At 36.5% G+C, this 27879-nt stretch overlaps 1 protein-coding gene across 1 annotated transcript; it reads right to left on the bottom strand.

Annotated features, from left to right (window-relative positions):
• Positions 1-502: 502 nt before the first annotated feature.
• On the bottom strand, positions 503-26466 carry LOC117332986 (integrator complex subunit 2-like). Its single transcript, XM_033892086.1, has 22 exons — positions 26086-26466; positions 25131-25269; positions 24400-24502; positions 20712-20825; positions 18735-18865; positions 18171-18359; positions 17226-17395; positions 16254-16379; positions 15372-15443; positions 14548-14662; positions 14039-14107; positions 13244-13378; positions 12488-12797; positions 11186-11312; positions 10374-10507; positions 9549-9750; positions 8507-8638; positions 7017-7236; positions 5389-5499; positions 4846-4953; positions 3118-3223; positions 503-937 (listed from the first exon to the last, which is right to left on the bottom strand). The coding sequence occupies exons 1-22, from the start codon at positions 26370-26372 to the stop codon at positions 606-608; spliced, it is 3432 nt and encodes a 1143-aa protein (XP_033747977.1). The 5' UTR covers positions 26373-26466; the 3' UTR covers positions 503-605.
• Positions 26467-27879: the final 1413 nt, after the last annotated feature.

Here is a 27879-nt window from a genome sequence, read left to right as displayed (position 1 = left end):
CTAGTCATAAAGTACTGAATAAACTTTAACCAAATTTGGTCAGAAACATCCATGGGAGAAAAGGGAACAGATTTTGCATAGATGGTCACTAAGACAGGGACCAATATGGGAATTAGAAGGAAATCTTCAAATTGCTACTTGCCACAAAGTAGTGAATGAATTTTAACCAAATTTGGTCATAAACATTCTTAAAGGAAGGTGAGCGATACAGTCCCTCTGAGCATCTTGGTTAATAAAGATACATCAGGTCAATATCTCAAAATATTGACCTCCACGTCACCAATTAAGACTAAGGAAAATTTGACCAAATCTAATTATATATACTGTACATGTATAATATACCAACATGCATGTCTACCATGAAACTCGGTTAACTCGAAGACTCAATAACTCAAAGTTTTTTCACGACCCGACAACTTCGAGTTAATGAGGTTTGACTGTATATATAAATATTTCCTCTTATTTTTATCAGACTAATCACAGAATAAAATCACACCAGAGATATATAATTAGAGATTTATTTTCAACAACTGATTTCAACAATACATTCATAACAACAGTGACAATGAGGTATGGATGTGGCGAGTGACCGAAATGGATGACCATCAGGAATAGATGTTGCGAGTGACCAATGCTTTGCTCACCAGACCAGAGAAAGTGGTCTGTATAGTTTTGTAAAGTTTTTGATACTGAGCAGTGAGACCTCCCTGATGGCCGTCCTTCTGACTTTGGGAGGCGGGGCCTGGTTTGCTGTCCGGGTCGATGAGCTCCGAACCTAGCACGTTGCTGGAGGAGGTGAGGTGTGAAATGCAGATACGCCCGACTTGTCCGAGGAGAGTGGTAGCATCCTCGCACAGCGGGGGAAACGCCTGACACACACGTACCAGACATGGCACTGTCTCTACGAGAAATTCAGCACGTTGTTGACCGTCAAGCACTGAAACAGAAAATATTACAGATGAAGTGTTTTACATGAACACAGTGGCATCACCATAGAATATTGAAAGTTATTCATAAATTAATCCCATACCTCAAAACAAAGTTTGGAAAATAAATGATAACCAAAGGGACACAACTCTGAAATGTCCCCTGGCCTCTTTTAAATCGAGAAACTGGTTCAACTAGAACTGTCGCCAACTCATACCCCCTGCTCATGCAACCCCCATTGTTACTATGTGTTCATTTATACAATAAATGAGATATACAGTTAAATCTCACTTAGTCGTATTCAGTTTTCTTGGTTACCCTAATTCTTTTTTTTATCTATATTATGAATAAATTGTTGTACATGACATTATAAAATGATTTCACATGAGAAAATCATTTCAATTGATCAATTTATAACAAAGAAAAAATTAAAAAGGTTATGAGAAAGGTAAAGTGTGAATGGGATTTATTCAAAAATTACAACGTGATATAGATTACGCACATCTACAATTTATAAGGATTATTGTCATGAAGTTTCGTTGAAATCAGATAAGTAGTTTAGGAGAAGTAGCCGGTACATCGTTGCGTCAAACTCGCCCAAAAAACTAAGTTTTGTGCCCTGGTTACCATCGTAACCAAAAAATTACGACGTGATATAGATTACGCACACCTACAATGTATAAGGAGTATTGTCATGAAAAAACTAAGTTCTGTGCCCTGCTTACCATGGTAACCATAAAATTACGATGTTATATAGGTTACGCACATCTACAATGTATAAGGGTTATTGTCATGAAGTTTCGTTGAAATTGGATCAGTAGTTTAGGAGGAGTAGCCAGTACATCGTTGTGTCTACAGACGGACGGACAGACAGACGGACGGATGGACAACCTGATTCCAGTATACCCCCCTTAACTTCGTTGCGGGGGGTATAATAATTTTTCAAATGTTGCATTTTAGGCATAGATTTTGACACTAGCTGATGATGTTGAGGCTTGTCTGAAAGCAACATTTTAAAAATCACTAGGTCTGCCTATGTTGTTATATATAAACCTTTTTGGACTGTTAAAAACAAATACAACACTGTTTTAACAGGAGATTCTCCACCATTCTACCTAAATTATTAAAGTCCAAGTCATGGCTAAAATTGTTTTGTTTGTTTGCGAGGTTTAATTTATCGCCCAATGAACAGTCCGAGTCATTTTGAGGCAGGGTCTCCTTGTACGTAGTTGGTGACAACTTCACTGAACAACATATGGGAGGCCTGTTTCATGCCATTCAGAGCAATAAGGGTAGAGTGTCTTGAACAAGAACACAACCACAACAGTACAGACCGACCCATTTCTCAACTTCCCGACAAACACTAACCCACATGGGTAGGGAGTGTCGAACCATGTATCTCGGACCTTCATCAGAGATTACATGGCCAGTACTCTGGCCAAATGAGCTATCAGGGCCCTGGCTAAAAAAACTAAGTCACACGTCTAAAATTTCTGTTGATACTTCCACTGGAGACAAAGATTGGACAACATACACACAGATTTGATGACAGAACTTTTATTCCCCTCCATTGTCTCTGAACTTGGCAATATTCCTATCACATGTAAGTGTATATAGAATGGTAGGTCCATATCACCCAAAGCATTTTTTTGGCATCAATTTTTGTCTTAAAGAGGCTTACCCGCAGACGGACCGGTAAACGGCACATCTCCGATCACTAAATAAACTTCAGTACACGTTTCTATGTGACAGAATTAGAGGCTTTCCGACTTTATTTCTTGAAAACAATTACAGAATATGTATTTAAAAGACGTTTTAAAACTCAACCTGAGAGGGAAATGTATGAAATATAACGGCAAATCTTCTTTGTAAATCGCTGCTCCCTTTGAAGTTATCACTGTGCGGCACTGTGCACGTGCTTGTTTCTTTGATGTGTCAATCAAATTAGACTCCACTTTATAGCGGGGACTTATTGCGGGTTGCGATTAAATAAATAATATTTAAAAAATGAGGTTTTAATATCACTTTTCAGCGTTTTATAAGCTCAACAATTCCAACAATCTGTCATGTGTAAAAAATATTTTTCTATTAGCCAATTTTTCTGATCTCTCTGCAGGCAAGCCTCTTTAATTTTTTTTATAATAACGAGAATTAGTTTCATTTTAGATTGAAGATCTGAGAGAAGCTTACCTTCGATCATTGTAAACATGACATTCATCACCAGTTTGGCCACACTTAGAGACTTTGGCAATGCATAGTGACAGCAAAGATGGGACGTCATTTTGATGGCAAAGATCTAGAAGATACAGCAGCAAACAGAGTTAAATGAAATACAGCAACTGTAATATACAGCAACTTTAAAATACAGCAACTGTCAAATATAGAAACTGTCAAATATAGCAACTGTAAAGTACAGATACTATAATTTTACAAGTTAAATCTAAGACCTAGTAAAGTACAAATTGTGAAACAAGAGCTGTTGGAGAACAGCATAGCTCGTCTCGTAAATGTTTGTCAATAAATAATTAAAATATATTAATTGGAATGGTTTCGCAAATTGCATTAATAATATTTATATTGTTTACTTGATCAGATTATGTTTTGTGAATTCATGCATTTGGGAGACAAGCTATGCTGTTGTAGATTAAATGAAGATATTAAACACAAATGTAATTGCTTTTGGACATATTTCTTCAATTTTTTGACAACATATCCTAATGAGATTTGTCTCCCTTGAAAAATGTGGACCGGTATAAATTGTCTATTGTGACGTTTTCTTATTGTTTTATATTCAGTTTCACCCCAAGAAAGGATAGTGTACATCCATAGGGACTCTTTTACCAAATATCAGCACCCTAGTACAATCATAAAGTAATGTGTAAAAAAGCTTTCAACATTTGCACGAAAATTTAAAAAAAAATGTGTTTTTTTCCTCAAAAAAATATTTCAGTTTAACTCAGGAAAGGGATAGATCAACCCCCACAGGGAACCTAATACAATGTATAACTATGCCTTTCAACACTCACAATATAAACTTAACACAAAGTCGAAACATTTAAAAACAAAAACAAAAAAACACAGATTTAAAAAGAAAAAATCCAATTTTTTTTAAAGTTTTACTCCAGGAAGGGATTGTCTTACTCCATAGGGACTCTATTGTCAAATATAAGCACCCTTGTACAATTATATAGTGATGTATTAAAACCTCTTAACAATTGCACCAAAAACTTAACGCAGAAATATTCTAAGTCCAAAAATTTGAAAAATTCTGGTTATTTCCCAAAAAAATCCTTTAGTTTAACACCGGCAGGGGATAGTCTAACCCCCGAGGGACTCTATTGCAAATTATCAGCACCCTAGTACAATTATAAAGTGATGTATTAATACCTTTCAACACTTGCACAAAAAACTTAACACAGAAATATTCTAAGTCCAAAAATTTGAAAATTCTGGTTTTTTCCCCAAAAAAATCTTTTAGTTTTACTCTGGCAGGGGATAGTCTAACCCAAGAGGGACTCTATTGTCAATTATCAGCACCCTAGTAAAATTATAAAGTGATGTATTAATACCTTTCAACACTTGCACAAAAAACTTAACTCAAAAAGTCATAAATTTTTCAAAAATCTGTTTTTTTTCCAAAAAATCTTTTAGTTTAATTCCGGCAGAGGATAGTTTGATCCCCACAGGGACCATATTACCATAAATTACTATGCCTTTCAACACTTGCACCAAAAATTTAACATTTGGAAAACCAACGCCGACGCCGGAGTGACAACATAAGCTCTCACTCTTCTTCGAAGAGACGAGCTAAAAAATACTTTTAACTTAACAGCAGCTACCTTGAGTTAACAAATGCTCTAGTGAATTCAAATCTGCAGCTATATTGAGTATTCACAACAAATATTGTTATCAAATTACCTGTTTCTCAATCTGTGGTTGACTAAGAAGTTCTGGTACAAAATCCAGACAGATGTGCATGGAAGGAATTCCCGCCACAGCTACAGGGAGAATCTCGTCACTGTATCCCTGTAATGTACAAAGTTTCAAAATGTCATCGCTGTATCCCTGTTACAATGAAGCTATTTCGCTGAGTTTTAGAATATCATCACTGTATTCTTGTATGTACTTTTGTAGATAAACATTTCAATACTTAATTGGCAAAATGTACCAATATATTGTATCAATGGTAACCTCTAACTTGTAACAAGATAGTTCATTTGGTCCTGCTTCAAGGGCTATGAAACCCAAGTCGATTGTCTGTCTGTCTGTCTGTCTGTCTGCTACAGCCAATCGGCATCTGTCATTATGTCTGTCTGCTACAGCCAATTGCAATCAGCTGAACAACTGAGATTTTAAGTTATCGGCAATTCATTTCACATGTTATTTAGGAGTATGTGAGGAAGCAGATTATCTTCTCTGCCTAAATATGATATATGATTTATCATTAGAGACACAACTTACTTGGAAATGTACAAGCTTTGCCAGGTTTGGGTCGGAGATAAACATCTGATGGATGAAGGGACAAATGATACACTGGACTTCGCGTCGATTGTTCAGCAGACCTCGGTCCTCCTACAAGGATTAAAACAGTTCTAAGTATTATGATACCTGTGGACACTTATAACAATTGATCAGGAATCTCATACTCCAGTTTAACATCTACTGGTTACTACCATCATGGTAGGCTTTCCTTAGATCTCTTAGAATTCGCAAAAGTTCCTAAAATTTTATTAATGATATCGTGACCATTATCCAAAATTCTTCCATCTCTCATTAATATACCCTAGAATAGCATATTAAATGATTGTTTGTCTGTTAACTGGGTTTGTCGCCCCTAGAACAATCAGTCATTTTGAGGCTGGGTCTCCTTGTAGTAGTTGGTGACTACCTCACTGAACAACATACAGGAGGTCCATTGCATGCCATCCAGAGAATTAGGGTAAAGTGTCTTGCCCATGGAGACAACCACAACTGCAGACTGGTCTATTTATTGGCTTCCCGAGAAACACAAACTGACGTGTAGAAAGCGTTGAACCACACACCACGGATCTTCACCTGAGGTTACATGGTTGGCACTCTCAGTGACAGGGAATACCAATATTCAAACCATGCAAGTTAATTTGTACATTATTATGTTCTGATACATGGTTCAAAACAACAAGTTAATTTATTCTGAGGGGACAGCACAGACCAGCCCGTTTCTCAGCTTCCCGAGACACGGTTGGGAGAGTCAAACCTCGTGCCTTGGATCTTCATCTAAAGTTATGTGTCTGGCGTTCTAACCGACTGAGCTATCATGAATCCTTAGTGTAAATAAAGTGACAGTACTATTTTGACTTTTCATTAACAAAACAATTACAAACACAAATGCTCCTAATTTTATTCTGAAGGAAAAAAAAAAATTATTTCATATTATAATCATGGTCCAGTTTATTTCTCCTTCTTGCCTTACCATCATGTTTACCAGATTTGCCTCAGATTTGATGTGACCAGCAAGATTTCACAGTGAATCCAGATAAGAGGATACGGCTGACGGATATTTTTAAGATGGACAAAAAAACAGAACATCTTCACTACCTGTCACAGTGTGGGAGGTATGAATTCAATGCTGAGGCCACCCTTAAAAATATCTTGGTTTGCTGTAACCCAACCAGTGGGTCTTGCATATGGGTAGGTAGGTAGGGCTGTAACCCGACCAGGGGGTCTTACATATGGGTAGGTAGGTAGGGCCGAAATTGTTTTTTATTCAGTTCAGGAAACAGATTTTCAACATTTAATGTGAAAACAAACCAGAATATGGAAATCATTATTTATTTTGTGTTCTTAAACAAAAGAAACATACATCAACCCTATTTGGGTTTGGGAGACGTAGTTTCAAACCTGCACAGCAACTTCCGGGCATAAATATCCAGAACGATCAAATTGTTAAAATACAATGTTTTATTTTTCACAATAAAATTTTTTGAGTCGGCGCATTTTTTCTAGGTCGGGCAGGTTATGAAAAACCACCAATATTTCTATTTTGGCCTGATCATAATTATCTAGATTGTACAATTAAATCTAAGTTTTTAATACATAAATGACCCCACCTGTTCCTCTGGTAGAGAGAGGCAGCACTCAAGCAGTATCTGTACCACAGCGCTCTCCTGCGCGGCGATGAGTGCATTTTTGAGGTCGCGCCGCTCCGTCTCGTTATGACTGGCGTGGTCAAGAATCGGATTTGTGGTCATGTGATTCTGTAGGTAGACACGGCATCCCTGGACATATGCATCAAGGACCCGCAGCATGACTTCCAGAATTGGTGGACATCTGTGGTATATCAAATGCAATATAACTGTTCTTGATAAGATAGTTTTAAGCCTTTTAGTAGATCTGAATTCTGTACGAAATCTCACAATGTCCTACATATTACAATGTTAAGATGCGATACATTGGTATCATGATATTTGTTTAAACAAGAGATCATAACGAAATCAGCAAGCATGTCTTATATGTTGTGCATGTTATATGGATCAGGGTATAGTTTCACAAAGCTTCGTAACTTACGAACATTCGTAAATATTTACGAAAAAGTTACACAAAACTTAAGAAGTTCGTAAGTCTGTTTCACAAAGGTGTTCGTAACTATTTTCGTACCTTACATCAAAATCGTACCTTCTCCCGGTAAAAATCTACCACTCTCTAACTTGGAGGTAAAAAAGGACAAAACTTTTGAGGTGAAAATTGTATGCCGCTCCTATTCCCGAGTCCCGTACGCAGACTATGAGCTTTATTTTGTTCAAAGCAATCGTATTATTGAGTGAAGATCACATTTGCCGGCATCCCTCCTTGACATTTAAAACTCGCTTTTCGCCTCAAAACAATCGCTCACAAAGCATAGTCATTCTTTTATGCTTATTTGTAGCTGATTATGACGTCATTTTCTGTTCAAAAGAACATGTTTGCATATGATTTTAAATGGTTTTCATAAGTTATGACAGAGTGGATATGGCGTAAAGTTACGCAAGGATTTTGCATAACTTACGAATGTTTGTAAGTTACGAAATTTTTGTGAAACGCTTAGTAATTTTTAAATATGGCTTACGCAAAATCTGTAAGTTACGAAGCTTTGTGAAACAATACCCAGATGTTGTTTTACCTGATGTTGGGACTATTGCCCAGTATTAGTAAGCAAAAAATATATTGAGCTTCTGGACCTCATGATTTCAATCTTTTTTGACTAAATTTTTACAAACAAACAACAAGAAAAAAGTGTTTAATAAGAAAAGCAATGCAAATGCATTTTGTTTTCCAACCATACCACATTCTGTTAAGTTCAACATGCTTGTTTTGCGCAAGGGAGGTAACTTTGTAGAATTAAATCTTTTAGGTGTCACATCATAATTTTCAAAACAGTATCATGATATTTGGAAAGTAATGATATGCATCACAGAATTTAATAAAAATACAATATACATTATAATTGTTACGGCTCTGGATCACATCTGTTAACAACTGTTATGGGGTTGGGGCTATTACTGTAGGCAGATTGTGATTATCACAAATAGATCATGGCATGTTTATTTGTTTATCTATTTACCTGAACACCTTAGGGCTACATCTCAGAACAATGAGAGGATCCACTGTTATGTCATTCTCGGAGTAGGTGAATCTATTTCGTCTGAATTTTCCATCAATAGATGTCATTGCGTTAACTGTTGCCAATCGTAACCTGAAAAAAAAAAAAAAAAAAAACTAGAATTTTTTTGTTTAACTTTAAGAATAAGAACTGGTAGTAAAGGAATCCTGGAATATATGCTTTTTTTTTTGGTGAATGTTGGACTCAGTATAGTAATAGTATCACAAAGCCTGTGCATGTATCACATATAAGAGTAATATTGAGGTCCAAACACCACCACAATTCAGTTTGATCAAGAAACTAAAAATCTTTTCCAGTAGCATACACAATTTAATAAATTTCACATTATGTTCAAATTGAAGAATATATCAATTAATCATCCATTTTTTCCATTGAATGGTTCCCCAGGCATATAAAATGTAATTTCTTTCTAGTGTATAAAATAATGTAACAGAGTATATGATTCATTAAATCTAAATCACTGCCTCTGCTTGGGATTGAACCTGGGACCTCTTGATTTACTAGTCTTACGCTCAACTGATCGAGTGAAAGAGAAGTTTTCTTTTTACAGAGCGGTATATTGTGGCTAGTATTTACCAGGGTTACATACTCTCCCTCCAGGAAAGAGCTCATTCTCAAGTTTCCAGAGATTACATCAAAGCCTTCACAAGTCATTCTTAGTGTAACTCCAGAATCCATTACATGAGCGCCCGAGTAATAGTGCATGATTAATTAAATTCAAAACCCTGCCTTCGCTAGGGATCAAACCTGGGTCCTCTATCTTTCTAGTCTTATTCTCAACCGATCGAGCTATAGAGAGAATCTCTCTAGCCGAGAGGTATACTGTGGCTAATTTGTATATATAAACAACTTTCTGGGTGAAAATTTTGGCTTGTTTTCATCTGTGGAAGCTATTCTGTGAACAAACATAAGACCAAACATATTCAGCAAGAGTAGCTTGTGCACAGTAGACAGGCCATCCAATTTTATAAATTTTACTTACATGCGTGGACTGATGGTGTGTAGTTTAAACCAGGCAGTTTTCACCATATCTTGTACGCGCCTCGGAACTCCAGAGCTGAGTAACACCGGCAAACTCGCCACAAGAGTATCAGAGAACGGCAGTAAATTGGCTATCGGCTTCCTCAGTAGGGCCTGGAGCTGTACCACTGCATTGGTGGGATTAGATTCGACCTCCTGGAGGGCTGCAAATAGGGTATGTATCTTTCATAATTTATATGATATAGTCTTATGTGTGTTAAAAAATTTTTTTTGTACATTTTTGCACAAAGTGTTGAGGCAAATATGAAAAAAAAGGTTATGTAAGAGATGAAAGGTGAAAAATGCATCAGTGATGACTGCATGATTAAGTAGTTTCTGTAGGAATGCTTGTTTTTTTCTTTTCACATGATATAAATTATCTTGGTAGAGTGATTTCAAACATTTACCTCTCTATTTCTCCCATTGGGGCCTGTATTTCTGGCTCAAGGGGTGCTACATCTTACATTTATTTGACATAGAATCTCTATCATTCATTAAATATTTGAGGCTTTTTAGGAGTTTTTTTTGGGGTCGATGATGGGCAGTATTCCCCAATATAATAATTTCATATTTAAACCAAATTATATCTTAAATATGCAGTTTACTTCTGAAAATGTCCCTCCCCTGGTATGAATCACTAAAGATCAATAAAGATTGAAATTCTTAAAATTAACTTTCTGTCGCCAGGAATTTCATCATGAGATGGACACACAACTGATTATAATTTCTGGTTATACATGCTGAACACCAGATTTCTGGTCAACAAATTTTAACTCGAATCACATACCTGCGTTAAGAGATTCCACAGTACAGGAAGTGTGACTAAGGGGAGACCACTCCATATGTTGTTTGTCCTGGATCATGATTTCCTGCAGCCAGTCTTCCACAGCACACAGATGTGGGTAGTGAGTGGCAAGTAATCTGTTTACATTAAAAAACAAACATATCTCATCAGATTTCATTGTCTTTTCTATTGTCAAGGCACTTATCTTTGATGGGTTATAATTAATTTTGGTAGAGCATCCGGCTAGTGTTTGGAGGTCCGGGGTTCGAAGCCTGGTCTGGCCGCTACATTTTCTCCTCTCCTGGTACAAAATTGGTGCCCAACTAAAACACCCACGGTGGTGGTATAAGGGTCTCATGTGTCTTCCAGGGTGAAGACTTGGAAAAAAGGAGGGAGGTGTGTAACGCGTCTGGACTGGGTCGATCATCGGTGACCAGGTAGCTCAATTGGAAAAGCATTCGGCTAGTATTTGGAGGTCCCGGGTTCGAATCCCCGTCTGGCCGCCACATTTTCTCCTCTCCTGTTACACTTATATTTGTCTATCAAAAATAAGCTGAAGAAATTTTTTTTTTCCCTCACTGATAGTGACTAAGATACTGACATTTTGCTTGAAAGTTTTTGGGTATCAATGCTGTTCATTGAACTCTGAATTACATCCCGCCCCCCCCCCCAAATATTCGACATGTTCTGAACATTTATCAAATTTTCCATGATTAAGCTTCCTTTCTACCAAAGTGGAAAACGAACGCATACATAGTTCACAAACATTCTCTAGTAATTCTATGCGAATCTGATGCCCACACATTCAGACTTACCTGAGAAGAGGTGAGAAGAGTCCGGCGTACTGATGTTGCTGTACTTGGGCCTGTTGTAACAGGAAGTTGATGGGGATCTGTGATAGTAACGTGTCCGGGTAAGATTTGACCACTCGGTTCGATGACACTGCAAACCAGAATGAGAATTATTATATAAATAACAACAGCCTGGATAGTAGAATCCTCTTATTGTACCACCTTCATATTAACAGGAATAATATGCTGTTTAAAGGGGCATTCCTTCGTTTTAATGAATGTTAAAGTTGTCATAATTAAACTTACTGGAAAATATGTATTTTTTCCATGTTGTAAAAGTTATTATCTTTACATTAATACAGCAGTTTTATGCCCAAGAAACCAAAGTTCTTGGAGTATTACGTCCTGAAAATTCTTAATTTAACCCAGAGTATCACTTATAACGCAAAGGAATAGATATTTGTCTACAATAAGCCTTTTTCCTGTACATTTCAGAATTGATTTCATTACTTGCAGGCACAAACACTCATATAATCATCGTTCAGACATATATCTCATCAATAGAAATTGTGCATGTTTTTGATGTCCGAACGAAAGGAATGCCTCTTTAATATCATTACTTGCTTGATGTCCGAACGAAAGGAATGCCTCTTTGATATCATTATTTGCTTATTACAAATCTTCAAGAAATACAGAACTGTTTTTTATTTGACAGAACAAAATTCTTGGTAATATAATGGTTATCATAATTTTTATGTGTATTATATGTAATTTTTCCTACTTTGCTTCCATGAGGTTTGCACCTACTTTATAATCATATCATATGTAATATATTAAAAACTTTTAAACACAAAGTTAATATTGTCTTGATGTGATCTTAACTGTTGTAAAGATGTAAACGGCCAAACCGATAAACAGATAAACATTTACACATTGGTACATGTAAACATGTAAACACAGAAACTCAAATAATAAAATCAACAAATGAATGAATAACTTTGTCTGTTACCGCAATAAATGTTTCTGACCCAGTAACAAGAAAGCTTAGATAGGCTAAAATGATATATTTTCAAATACAATGTAATATTGTAATAAGACTTTGAAGATATTAATGTTTTTTTCTTTCCAAATAATGAAGAAAAAATCCCTGAAAATTGAATTCTAATATTGAATCAAACAAACAAATAAACAAACAAACAATGAATCAAACAAACAAACCTATTAATTATCACCTAATGCTATAGAAAGATATTTTATAATTCATTGGTATCAAGGTAATGAGAATTTTAAACATAAGATATACTATTAATACTAGTTTATAATTACCAATGATTTTCATGCTGTTGAGAATAGTGTCCTCATATAACAGAATATAATACAACATTAATAACTGGGGCGTCAGACTTCCTCCACGACCGCCATCGCCGTCCTCGTCAGTGTCCATAAGATTATCCTTTCCTGTGTGGAACACAGATTCCTGATAGATAGCTAGCACTTCCTCATCATTCATTGGCTCATTGAGGTGGTCAGTTTTTGTACTCTTGACCACTATGGAGTTGACATACACCTCGACCAGGAGGGGCAGGAGAGGGTGGAGAGGGCAAGCACTCACTCGTATCTGACGATAAATCCAATCCTGTGGGATCGGGAAACAATATACTTTTATGATAGATTTTCTTTAGGGACTTCTATCATAAATTGTAATTCAGCAGTAGCTATTAAGATATATCAATATTCGACACAGTAAATTCCTGTTTCTTAAACAGCCGAGTTAAAATGTTAACCCTCTCAAAAACATGGAATCGAAATAACTGATCTATATATTTTGACTTACATGTAGTATTATTTCTTATATACACTTAGGCAAGGGAAGTTTGCAATTTCCTTTTATCCAGAAGAGCCATGCTACCAATACAACTAGTTCACTTGAACACATTAAAAAATTCTTAATTGATTCAAAGTCTATCATTACTGTGCAAACATCTATACAATTGCCATAACAAACACCATGAAAAAATAGACGAGACCTGATTAATTTACCTATTAAAATGTCATTAAAATAAACGACAGCAGTACACTGACCTTAATGTTGACCTTGTGTTTAGAAAAAGCTCGGCTTCGGAGAAGTTGGTACACACTGTTGATGGGTAGGTAGCCTGTCATGTTGGCATTAAGGTTTGTGGTGACGGGAACCTTCACAGCATGGGATGTTATCACCTGTAGAGACATAACAAGGACACTTCATTACAAGGGTGTTAATCCAGATCCCTTAAAGTAAGGGAGGTAACCCAGATCCCTCAAAGTACAGGAGGTAATCCAGATCCATTCAAGTAAGGAAGGTAATCCAGATCCATTCAAGTAAGGGAAGAAACCCAGATCCCTCAAAGACAGTATAGGAGGTTATCCAGATGCATTCAAGTAAGGGAGGTAACCCTGATCCGTTGAAATAAAGGAGGTAACCCAGATCTCTCAAGTTACAGGATGTTATCCAGATCCTTTCAAAAAGGGAGGTAATCCAGATCCCTTGAAGTAGGGGAGGTAACCAAGATCCGTTCAAGTAGGGGAGGTAACCAAGATACATTTAAGAAAGGGAGGCAACCAAGATCTATTCAAGTAAGGGAGTTCATCCAGAACCCTCAATGTAAGGGAGATAACCAAGATTCCTCAAAGTACAGGAGGTAATCAAGACCCAATAAAGTAACGGAGGTAACCCAGATCCCTCAATGCAAGGGAGGTAACCCAGATTTTCACTCAAAGTAAGATAGGTAATCTTGATCCATTATAGTAAAGGAGGTTACCAAGTTCTATGAAAGTAAGGGAGGTAACCCAAATTGATCGTTTTATAAGGGAGGTAACTCATATCTAAATTTTAGTCACCTGTTCTGTGAAAATTTCTTGTGTGAATATCTGTCTCATTCTGGCCAAGGCATTGGCTTTCACTGCACTCTGATGAAGAAACAAAATCATCCAATATCTATCAACATAATAAAGTTTACGCAACATATATATTCCTGATTCCTTTTGATAGAAATTATTTATTTTTTCCGTATTGAAAAATTGAATTAAAAAGGCATTTGGTACCAGAAAAAGATATGAATAGCTTAAAAAGCAAAGCATGCACAACTTATGTGTATATTACAGTTGCTCAGAAATGCTATGTTTCAGAAATACATAATGAACATTTTAAAGCTGCAAAAACATTAAAGAAAAAAATTCAAATATCCAAGAAAAGGTTGAATTTTTCAAAATTTGCTTTTACCACTCATTAAACCTTTAAAACTTTTAAATATCTGTCCTTGCAATTATTTTGTAATTTGAAATGTTTTGTTTTTATTCTAATCATGTTTTAATTGATTTGAGTTCTAAAAATAGAAGATTAATCTCACCTTCATTCCCAGGGTATTACACACCAGATCGGCGATAGCTGGGGTGGCATTATTGTGGAAGTGTATAGCAATAAGAAAGAGCATCTCACCAAAGGAACAATCATGAGTTCCCTCCCTTGAAATAAAAGATATCACAATGATAATGCTTCCCGATTGTTTACAAACTCCATTTGAAGACATTTTTCAACATTAAATATTGTCACATTCATCATTTAACAGGTTAAGTGTAAACAGGTATTAGTTTAATTTATCTGTAAATTTTGTTTATTTCTAATTTTCAGTTTTTGATATTTCTATTTTTTTAACAATTTCATTTTGTTAGCATTGTAGACATGAGGAGTAGTCAGGAACAATCTAAGGGCTATTCTAGTAAAACATCTACCCCACTCCAGGACTCCAGGTTTGGTAAAGGGGTACCACCCATAGAATTTATTTAATAAATTACACAGAAGTAAGAGGAAGGCAATTCAATCATGTATAGAAGTGATTTATTGTGGAGTCCTGGGGTCAGGTAGATAAACTAATGGAATAGCCCTAATAAACATCTTTTAGTTGTTACAAGTATTTTTATATGAGGTCTGAAGTTTATTTTGAAACTAAAGGTGAATTCTATCATTAATAATGTAAGTTCAGTTATATGTCAGCGTCTCAAAAATCCTTATTTCAATTCATTTTTTCAGATTCAGTTTTGGAATTGTAAGAGGTCCAATAAAAATCAATTAACTGAAATTTCTTGTAACTCATATGTCACAAGAATATAAATTTTGATTCAAATAACGATGGCAGTATCGCCAACATGGACATTCTGTTTAGGATGTACATACATTTCAAATTCTTTCTCCGCCCCCATCAACCATCTAATCCATTCAATGGCTTGCTTTTCCTGGTCGTGGCTTCTGCAAGGTGATAAATCCAGCACACATGAGATCATTGATAAGGAGAACTCTAATGTAGGATTGTGATTTTAAGGTTAGAAAATGGAAAATGTCTATACAAGTATTGACCTTGACCTTAAAGGGACATATCTTCGTTTGAATAAAGTGTATGTCGCCAAAATGAAATTTAATGGGAAATGTGTATTTTTCAAGTAGTTAAAGTTCTAATTCGACCCGAAGTATCACTAATTACCGCAAAGACAGACAGCATTTTGTAAGAAACGTCATTCTTCTGTACATTTCGGCATTACTTTCATTACTGGTAGGCACATACACTCATATTTTTCATTTTATCAATCAAAATTTTGCCCATTTTTGATGTCCGAACGAAGGAATGCCCCTTTAACTCTCTAACATACAAACTTTCGCTTCTATATTTATCACTTGATATAGAGAAAATCTGTCCAAATTTCCTTGTTTTTTTATGAAATGAACACCTGTTAATGCAGGCACAGTCCAATGCAGATCAATCTGAACTCTCTGTAGGCTTATTCGCTTTTTGCGAAGAAAGCAGTTAGTCAATTTTTTTAACTTAACATATTGGGCATCAATCTTGACGAATCATCGGTTATTAAAAGGACATGAAAGACTCCTTCAAGACTTGCCAGAAATTCAAATAGAAATCACTTGGGCAGTCCCCAGTTCTTAAATGTACAGCTCTGGGAAAAGTTGTCTTACCGTTTGGACAGCAAATATGAGAATGGCCGCTTTCAGCATTTACAAACCATGAGACAAACCTGTCTTGTTTTGAAATGTGTGTTTCAAACTTACCCTAGTAGGTATGGGCATGCTATCAACATACACAGACCAAGGGAGACAAATCTGGCTCCAGCGGGAGTAAGTGGGGGTCGTGATGTCACCAGACGCAATAACAATTTCATCTCCTCCTCCGAGAACCTAATGAAGAATAGATTGAAGTGTTTACATCGTTGGTGATGTAGAATTTTAAAGATCCCCTACATACTAGGGGCGCGACGGTTCCGTTAAAAACTGATGAACCACGGTCCAACAGCGTCGGTTCGGTTTTCGGTTCGTAATGATCAAGTGGCTAGCTGACTGTGACTTATACAATGGTGGCAAATACAAATGTACAAGGCATATGTTAAAGTTGTCATTATTTCCAACTAGAACTGTCGCCAGGATGGCTGACCAATACCCCCGCAATCTGCATGAGTCAATGGTGAATTGGAACTGTTAATTACAGGCTAACTACGATAACTCAGTAATATAGGGACCAGTTGGCATAGCAACCATAATTTTGAGAAAAATAAAGTGACATGCACATCTAATATTTGTGTTAAGTTTCATTGGATATGGCCCATCGGTTGAGGAGAACCAGAACCCGACAACAAAAATGAGAAATCAGTAGTGTGTAACATGTGCAGAAACTCTTTTAAATATAAGCATGGCACTACATGTACTATATTATCCATCTTGAGCGGAAACATGGCGGGCAAGCAAACGTCCAAACCCAACGCCGATGTTTGTAACGAATAAAAAAACCAGGGTCCATTTTTTCTACATCTGGGCTAAGGAGAATAATCATAGCATACCAGGTAAGTTATATATATAATAGTTTTTGTAATCGTTGTAAATTAGAGAAATTCTATAAATCTAATATCCAGTTATATTTGGATGAACAGACAGACTTTCTGATTCCATATTTGCAAGGGTATAATAATTATTTGAAAGCCATATTTCTGAAACATCTCGGTCTAGTGTAAAGAGCTTCTTTTTATATACCTGAGTGTGGCCATGCCCTTCAATGCACAATACAGACGGACAAAAGCACTGGCCTGGATGACACTGGACTCGGACATTGAAGTACCACTGTCGGGCAGGATGGAGATGAGTCGCTCTAGAAGCCACAATCGCAGACTGTGGAGGGAGGAAGTTGCTGATTCACGCTTTCTCTGAAAGACACAATGACTCCGTGTGATATACAATACACCCATAGATCTTTAACCAGCAACAGAAAGTACTGGCATGCAGATTAACTCAATATCGCCAAATGGAGGGCAAACTTGTCACAACAAAACATAGATTTGCATGGATACTTCAAATCACTTATATTTCAAGTGAACTTCATTTACGTGTTTATATGCCAGGAGAGTCAATTTCAAATCCTTCACAACAATTATTTGTACAAAAATAACAAAACACCAAAGTAAAGCTTTTCTATGGAAAAAGTTAGTGAGAAATGAATAAACAAATAAAAATTTAGATGAAAGCTGTATCAACAAGATGATTTACAGACTGATAGACAAATGATTTTCATCAAATTCTTATAAACACATCTCAAAAAAAAAAAAAAAAAAATGTGAAAATTCCAAAATGAAACAGATGTTTAACAAACTAAACAAGCAATCTGAAAATATTACTAAAGTAATAATATCTCCTACTGACCCCCATTAAGAACAGTAACAGTGACTTTGACCTTGACCCCAAAATCCTGAAACTCGAACTTGGTCTGAAGCTACTCATACTGAAGTTACATTCCATCTTTCACCAACATATCTTAAAGCATGGCTGAGAAAGTGCAGAAAACTGAGTGAGTGGACAGACAGACAGATAGACGGGGAGGAAACCTATAGTTCCCCGGTTTCACCGTTAGAGGACTACTTATAACGCCCTTCAATAGTGTTTCAAAGTAAAGCTAAAAATAGAATCACAAGTAGCATTCCTAACCTTTTGGCCAGCCTTTATGTAGAGCGAGAACCAGCTCCTCACTGGTATATCGTTACCAAGCAACAGGCCACTGATGAAAGCTATCATATCATTGGTTCTGTCTGTGGTTGCCATGGTATCAGACTTCTTGAGCTCACTCATCTTTAAGGACAGCGATACAGCCAAGCCTGGCATGGTACAGTGTTCAACCTACAAAGTTCAAAGGTCAATGATTGGTGAGATTTGAAAATTACATGTATTCATAATAAGGTACATATTTCCTGTTGTTATATTAAAAATTGGTCAACAATTGACTAATGATCTGTAATACTTTTAATTTGTTTTCACTTCCAAGTTGTCAAGTGATGTAAATTCCAACAATAGTTAGAGAAAATTCAGATTTTAAATCGCATTATTAGCCAAAATTTTTTATTTTATTTTTCAAAATGTATACATGTACATGTGTGGGCTTATTGACCGATCAATATGTTTTTTAATTTCTTGAAATGAATTTGGAACAAAAATGGTAAATATCAACAGTTATATATTCAGTACTGTTTGTCTTTCAGCTGTGACGGTACTCACACACAGAGCACGAATGTTAAAAGCCTCCCCAGGGTTCATGGCACACAGACTGAGAAGAAGCTCCATCCGGCGACGCCCACCTAGACTCTCCTCTTCCTGTCTTTCGCCTCGTCCAACCAAACTTGCACATACTGATATAAACGACAATATTAATATCAGACAAATATTGTAGTTTCATTAATATACCTTAACCCTTTCAACCCTATGAAACTTTAGTAGACACTTCCATTCATTCATAATTTGAAGTCAATTATGGTCAGTAGGGGTGAAAAGGTTAAACTGTTACAAAACTAGACAAAGATGAGTTCCCTTGAAGTTACTGATACAGGTCCTCAATTTGCAATTCATGCTTCATTTTAAACTGAAAAGACAAGAAGCCAATTTCACTTTCACTTTCATAAAATATTCATTAGCCCTATGTAAATAGGAATATGAGGCAAAACAAAATACCCGGGTACCATTTCATGATTAAAAACAGTTGAGGTAACATCTTCCGTGACTAAATATGGTCACCGCCAAATAAATGATAATTTTCTGAAGAAATTAAACAAAAGTAAATTTCAAAGAGACCGCTTGGAGGCAAGACCTATTCATGGTTAACCTTCTGTCTGTTCGAACAAAATTAATTAAATATTGATGTACTTGTTCAAATTATACGAAATTATGTATAAGAAAAAAAAGCCTGAGCCTGAACTATCCTAGTCAATAACAGCAAAAATCTGAGAAAAATCTAAATCAAGGCAAACATACCAGGCATATCCAATGTAAGGCCAATCCGTAACAATGACAGTCTGACATAGGACAATTGCAATGGCCCATTTATAAAAGGGTAAAATGGTAGTAATTGATTTAATTCATTGTAATAATTAATCATTTAACTTCCTTAATTTTCTATTCAAACTTTATTTATTTTACAAAAATTGCAAACAAGTTCTATCCAATTTTATATCAATTAATTCAGTATTGTTGGCCCCGATGGAAGCGTGTGGGGTCTTACTTAGGAAGGAACCCATATGCATGGTACCTGGAGTAACCCCATGTCATGTCATGGTCGGGTAGGAGACTTCCATACTTTTCCACATCTCATCAGGGAATCAAACCCTGAGATCAGGTGAAAGGCGAGCATGTCCCACTGTGACACCTGACCATGCACCACAACTAATTAAACTAGAACTGTTGTCCAGAGGGCAAACTCATACCCCCACCCCTCCACCGCCCCTCTGGTGAAGATTTTCCAACAAAAACCAGTTTTTAGTGAACGGGTTACCACAGCAACCTAAATTTGTGGGGAAAAACCTGCATGCATATGTACACATTATGAGTCCCTAACATTCCTGTGTATTTCAAAATGAAATCGGTCGACAGCTATATAGGACTTGTCCGAGTTGTCTTGACAAAGTTTTCCACACGAATATGGGTATTGAAACTTGGTTACCAGGGAAACCAAAAATTCTGTAGAGAAATATCATGCATGCACACTCCTGTGTAGTTTGACTTGAAGCATTTCACAGGTTTATGAGGAGTTGACTGGACAAAATTCCCCCTCACCCAAAAAACCTGAAGTGACCTAGTTACCATGGTAACCACAAAATTACAACATGATATAGATTATGCACATCTACAATGTATAAGGGTTATTGCCATAAAGTTTCATTGAAATTCCCTAATTAGTTTAGGAGGAGTAGCCAGTACAATGTTGTGTCCACAGACAGACGGACGGACGGACAACCTGATTCCAGTAAAACTACACTAACTTCATTGCAGGGGGTATAATTCTGTACATGATTTTATGTAATTGGATAGTTTTTATATATTTCATTACCTGGGTGATGGATCATGACATCTTTAAATTTGAAATACCTGGGGTAATACAAGCTTGGACCCTTACCCCTTCCCTCAATCAGAAACACAGAAACAAATTAAAAACCATCATTTACATACACAACAGGTACTCTTTAGCTATTCCACACTACATACCTTCCTTGAAGGAGTCTGGAGCATTACTGATGAGTCGACACAGAAGCCAGCTTCCGTTAGGGACATGTAGTAGTGCTTCTGAGACCTCGACCACCGGCAGTAGTGACGGCAGCTCTGCAACAATAGTTACAATGTACAATATGTAATTATAAAATGTACACATGTAATTATATAACAAGAGATCCCAGAGGGATCTTGGCGCCCACCATTGAATGATCTTTATAGGTTCTATGTCAGATTGATCTTTTCTCTACTTTTCCCTTCCTCTAAGTCTTACTAATCTGTGTAAATTCAGAAACAGCCCTCTAGTACTTTTCAAACAAGGGGAACCTATATATAAAATTTAAGATTTAGCGATAATGGCTGTCTGTCAGCCATGTTGTTTTCGGATTGGTCCCAATATGAAAAACTAGGCACTGAGGGGAACCTACATATGAAATTTGAGAAAGATCCCTTCAGTACTTTCTCAGAAATAGCGATAACAAACTTCAATTGTCAAAATCCAAGATGGCTGCCTGTCGGCCATGTTGTTTTCTGATTAGTCACAAAATGCAATATGCATAACTAGGCACCGAGGGGAACCTGCAAATGAAATTTCAGAAAGATCCCTTCAGTGCTTTCTCAGAAATAGTGATAACAAACTTCAATTGTCAAAATCCAAGATGGCTGCCTGTCGGCCATGTTGTTTTCTGATCAGTCTCAAAATGCAATATGCATAACTAGGCACCAAGAGGAACCTACATATGAAATTTGAGAAAGATCCCTTCAGTACTTTCTGAGAAACAGCGATAACAAACTTCAATTGTCAAAATCCAAGATGGCTGCCTGTCGGCCATGTTGCTTTCTGATTAGTCTCAAAATGTAATATGCATAACTTAGCACCGAGGGGAACCTGCATATGAAATTTCAGAAAGATCCCTTCATTACTTTCTCAGAAATAGCGATAACAAACTTCAATTGTCAAAATCCAAGATGGCTGCCTGTCGGCCATGTTGTTTTCTGATCAGTCTCAAAATGCAATATGCATATAACTAGGCACCGAGGGGAACCTGCATATGAAATTTCAGAAAGATCCCTTCATTACTTTCTGAGAAATAGCGATAACAAACTTCAATTGTCAAAATCCAAGATGGCTGTCTGTCGGCCATCTTGTTTTCCGATCGGTCTCAAAATGCAATATGCAAAACTAGGCACCAAGAGGAACCTACATATGAAATTTGAGAAAGATCCCTTCAGTACTTTCTCAGAAATAGCGATAACAAACTTCAATTGTCAAAATCCAAGATGGCTGCCTGTCGGCCATCTTGTTTTCTGATTGGTCTCAAAATGCAATATGCATAACTAGGCACCAAGGGGAACCTACATATGAAATTTGAGAAAGATCCCTTCATTACTTTCTGAGGATTAGCGATAACAAGAATTGTTTACGGACGGACGGACGGACGGAGGGACGGACGACGGACCACGGACGCAGGGCGATTTGAATAGCCCACCATCTGATGATGGTGGGCTAAAAAATAATTACAATTTACATAAACAATACAAAAAATTGTCCATACACATATGTTGCTACCTATTAGTGGATCGATGATAAAAAATAATGGCATATTTAATAGTAAAAAAAAATTGATCATTGATGATGATGAATTAATCAGAAATTTCTGAAAGTGTTTGAAATCTTTCGCTTCACATATTTTTGAAATGATACCGAACCAAAAAGTAGTTGATGTTATATTTACCAGATATATTCGTTAAAAATATTGATGACAAAGGCCAAAACATGTAATAGATGTACACTGTACTTGAGATGAATATAAATTTTCTACAAAAAGGCAATTCTGTGCAAAATTTAGAAAACCATTTTTAATCGATAATTCAGGGCTCCAAGTGACAACTATTTTAGCAGCCATGGCGCCTTAAATTCACCATTGGCGACCAGTTATTGACCTATTAGACGCCTGCATGGCCACTAAAAACTTTGTGCTTTGGTTAATTTTTCAAAGGTTGTAGTCAATGCTAAAATGACATTCACCACTGAAAAAGTTAAAGAGATGTTATACTGAACTAAAAAATTAAAAGGTTTTTTTTAAATGGAAGACAACTTGGCCAGGTGACTGACTTTTCCAATTTGTGTCTAGATTTTATGACTTGGTAGCCAAAAAGGCAATCCTGTGAAAACATCCACTTTGAGCCCTTTGATCAATTTCGATCTGATTATCAATTTTAAAAGTGAAACCGATTCATATCACTTTTTCTACCCGGCTGCCTGAATAACGAGCCCATATACCTCACAACATGTATACGCGTATTTGCACCATCTGTACAATGGTTTTCCCCACATGGATTTTTCTTCAACATCCAGAACAACAGTTGTTCCCTTAGCAGCTTGTTGACCTTGTAAGTGATGTATAAATATGTTGTGAAAGGTTATTTTGAAATGTGCAACAATGCCAACCAATAGCATAGCTACCATATTGTATGCTTACATGCCTAAACATCTTTTTCCGAAAAAATAAGAAAAACACTAAAAAAAACTAGAACTGTCGCCAGGATGGCTGACTAATACCCCCGCAATCTGCACGAGTCAATGGTGAATTGGAACTGTTAATTAGAGGCTAACTAAGATAACCCAGAAGTATAGTGACCAGTTGCTATAGTAACCATAATTTTGAAAAAAAAAAAAAGTGGCATGCACATCTACACATGGTCCTCTATATTTGTGTGAAGTTTCATTGAAATCGGCCCTTCGGTTTAGGAGGAGTTACCCGGACAAACTTAAAGTTATGGTTCTTATCGGAAAACCTGTTTATAGTGACCAGTTGCCATAGCAACCATAATTTTGTGAAAAATAAAGTGGCATGCACATCTACACATGGTCCTCTATATTTGTGTGAAGTTTCATTGAAATCGGCCCTTCGGTTTAGGAGGAGTTTTCCGGAAAAACTTAAAGTTATGGTTCTTATCAGAAAACCTGTTTATAGTGACCAGTTGCCATGGCAACCATAATTTTGAAAAAAAAATGGCATGCACATCTACACATGGTCCTCTGTATTTGTGTGAAGTTTCATTGAAATTGGCCATTTAGTTTAGGAGGAGTTGTCCGGACAAACTTAAAGTTATGGTTCTTATCAGAAAACCTGTTTATAGTGACCAGTTGCCATAGCAACCATAATTTTGAAAGAAAAGAAAGTGGCATGCACATCTACACATGGTCCTCTATATTTGTGTGAAGTGTCATTGAAATTGGCCATTTAGTTTAGGAGGAGTTGTCCGGACAAACTTAAAGTTATGGTTCTTATCAGAAAACCTGTTTATAGTGACCAGTTGCCATAGCAACCATAATTTTGAGAAAAAGAAAGTGGCATGCACATCTACACATGATCATTAATATTTGTGTGAAGTTTCATCGGAATTGGCCCATCGGTTTAGGAGGAGTTGTCTGGACAAAATGCGTCTACAGACAGACGGACGGACGGACGGACAGACAACCTGATTCCAGTATACCCCCCCTAACTTCGTTGCGGGGGTATAATAATGAAAAAACTGAAAGAGAGAGATAAAAGGCTATAAAGCATCCAAATAATTTCCGTCTATAGCTACATATACGCCACGCCACTGCCAACTATTGGTGTAAGCGAAACAATGTGACTTCTGTTGCAAAAGGGTTGAAATTATATATCTATCTTACCTGCTTGCGCTATACACAAAACGTCTGACAGCTCCTCCAGGTAGGCATGGCTTTCAAATAGCTCAGACTGCTTCTGATAAAATTCTGCTCGAGTTTCCTTTATCTGCAAAAATAATAATAGTTTATTTAACTGACCTTACATGAAGGACTTCCTGTCTCCGACATAAGAAGTTAGTTTGACTCCTTTTCGGAAAAAATTGGTGATTGGGAAAGATTTTTGCAGTTGTAAACTGCAAATTTTGGGAATTTGGCTAAAATATGAAAAAAAAGAATCAATTGGGGATGAGCCAATTAATGGCCTCAAAAAGCCCTCAGAAAAAGTCCTGTGTGCAGATTTAGTTTTGCAAATTTGATCAGTAAACTATTAAGTTATTTCTGCATTGATTCTAAATACATTTTTTTCTTTTGCACATGTTCCATAAATGCCACAAAATAATTCACAATACAACATTAACACTCATGCAGGAAAATGTTGCAGCCAAATCATAAATTTAGCATGAATTCCGTCCTCAAGGAAATTGTTATGTACAATGTCAACTGAAAATATGTATTTATTAATTGATTAATTAATTAATTAATATTAAGCATTAACCAACTAATGAATACAGCAAAGTTTATATTGGAAGACAGATCTTAAAGTTCGGGGGCTAAATAAATAAACAGTATAAGATAATTTTTTTTCATTTTTTTTTTCAAAATGTGAAAAATTTGAACCTTCCAATTACACACACCTGAGACATAACAAATAACAGTTCACTTAGCAGCAAACGAATCCTTCGGGCTGGATCACTTCTCTCAAACTCTAACGCAGGTCCACTCTGGAGCTGAGATATCAACACGCTCTCAGTCTGGCTTCCTCCAAACTTCGACCTAAAACAAAACAGACAAAATAGATTATCATCCTCCTTAGCTTGATCTCTACGCACATTATGATTTGTTTGCTTGCAAAGTTCTGGCATTCAAATAGATAATAAATTCCATACTAAAACAGTTCAATGCTTAAATAAACTAATTGAATATGCACAACCCCGCCTTTTTTTTTTTTACAAATGCATACATTATATGGAAGTAAATGGGTGTTTTGGGATTAATAAATATCCAATTCATCCAAAAATGTAAGGTTGATGTTAAATTGCACCCGATTTTAATCTATCTTCATCAAAATGTTGCGACACCAAACAATGTTGGAGAATTCCACGTTTTCATATATATACTAATGCTCTCTGGCGCTGACAATGATTTTTTTTTTTGCCCTAAATATATACTGTTTGCCCTAATGTTTCATTTGTTTTTTCGTCAGGTGGTATTAAACATATCAAACTTACATTTCTTTTCAATATAACGATAAAATTTATATATACGGCAAAACTGTGAACAAACCTGTTCATTTATCACCGAAGCTGAGAATGAACATACTATGCCTAATATAAAGAAAAAAACCATTGTAACACATTAAATTGATTTTAATGAAAGCTTATTTATGACTTAAAGCTACTAATCAAAAAATGAAAACAAAATATTGAACAAGGTTTCACCTTAAAATGTTCGTTTAGGTCAACACAACCTAGGCCGAACGGGATTTAGGGCGAAACGACCCGAATTCGGCCATAGTGATACAATGTATATATATGTGTATAGGTGGATATTAATGATTAAACTTAGGCTAGGTTTTGTAAAACCAAATACCTTAGTTGCTGTTCCTTGATGACATCCTGCTCCAGGGCATTAAAGTCAATGGAGAGAAGCGCCACAATGCTGTTGACAACTTCTATTCCATTAAGAATTTTGAGCACTTCTTTCCGAGACTTGGTCCATGAAGAACTTTCATCAAGCGGTTTGCAAAGTGCCATACGAACAAGGCAAGGTAAAACCGGCCGAAGTTCCCGTTCATTGCAGCGACTTAAAACATTGATGTTTACGTCCTGCATCGCCTGGAATACTTCGGGTTTTACGGGTGTCCGGGAGGACTGCATACTGTACCAAATAGCGGAAGAAACAAGAAAAATGTTAGGAAAATCACATCATGTAAAATGTCAGATGGGAGCCGCCATTGTGTAAATTTCTTCTCGGTCGGCGAAGTGTTTACATCGAATATTCAACAAGCATTGCAAGAGAAGCGTCAAACTGATTGTGGTATTATGAAGCAATGGCGGCCAGCAGACAAAGCTCGCTTGCTGGACCAGGTATATTCTCGAAATTTTAATGTTTTTAATATTGTATTGAATACTATTTTGTAATTTGAACTCTAGTCCTTTGTATCTGTCAATCGTTTGATCGCTAACATTGATGGCGGAGCTTTTGTTTATCGAGTAGAACCCATTTGTTTAATTGAATTACAGTCATTTCGACAGATTTTCGCATCATAAATTAAATATTTCACTCTTCACTGTTGCCATTTCGATATTTTCGTATCATATTTTTACTATATTGTATTGTGGATATACGTTGAACTAATTTCGTACCGCCATAGATATGAGAGAATAGAATGATTTATTTCAACGTTCTAAGACACTTATATTGCTATTATTGTAAAAGTAGAGAGTATAGGGTCACCTTACAAGTTCTGACTCAGTGAATGGTGGGAATTTCCCTTTAACCTTGTGGAAGGCTGTTTTTCTTAAGAGCGAAAGGTCCCTTGTTCATAGCCCTGCGCAGGCAGATTAATTGTAGCGGGACTGGACTGGGTCGATCCAGGTAGCTCAATTAATTGGTAGAGCATTCGGCTAGTGTTCAGAGGTCCTGGGTTTGAACACCGGTCTGGCCTCTGCATTTTCTCCTCTCCTGTTACAAAATTGGCGCCCAACTAAAATACCCACAGTGGTGGTAAGGGTCTCATGTACATGTGTCTTCGAGGGTGAAGACTTGGGAAAAAAGGAGGGAGCTAGGTGTGTAGCAGGACTGGACTGTGTCGATCATCTGTGATCATGATCAGGTAGCTCAATAGGTAGAGCATCCGGGTAGTGTTCAGAGTTCCCGGATTAGAATCCGGTCTGGCCGCCACATTTTCTCCTCTCCTGTTACATAATTTTTCATTACAGCTTCCTACAGATACCGTGTATATATGTTGATCATGACCACTCCAAATGGAATCTATATAGGAGATATATACTCTCTACTTTTACATTTTGACAATGGTATGTTATCCATTTTATTCCTTGTATGATTCGAAATGGTGACAACACATATTCCAAATAGATATGATGCGAAAATGGTTTTAATGGTGTTAAAAAGTTTACTTTACTGTTAATGTTTTATACTGTACATTATATAATGCATTTTTCAGATGTAGATGAACAGAAAACCAGATTTCAAGCCGAATTGGAGTTTGTTCAATGTCTGGCAAATCCTAATTACCTGAACTGTGAGTTTTGTTTCAAATAGATGGATTTCAAAATAAGTTCACTATAAATGACATAATTACCTAATATAACACCAAAAAAGCCAAAATGAAAATGGTCAATAATTGTGTAGCGGGAACTA

The sequence above is a fragment of the Pecten maximus genome, chromosome 8 (genome assembly GCF_902652985.1).
Source record: "Pecten maximus chromosome 8, xPecMax1.1, whole genome shotgun sequence".
NCBI classification, from domain to species: Eukaryota; Metazoa; Mollusca; class Bivalvia; order Pectinida; family Pectinidae; genus Pecten; species Pecten maximus.
This window is presented reverse-complemented; position numbering and strand designations above follow the sequence as displayed.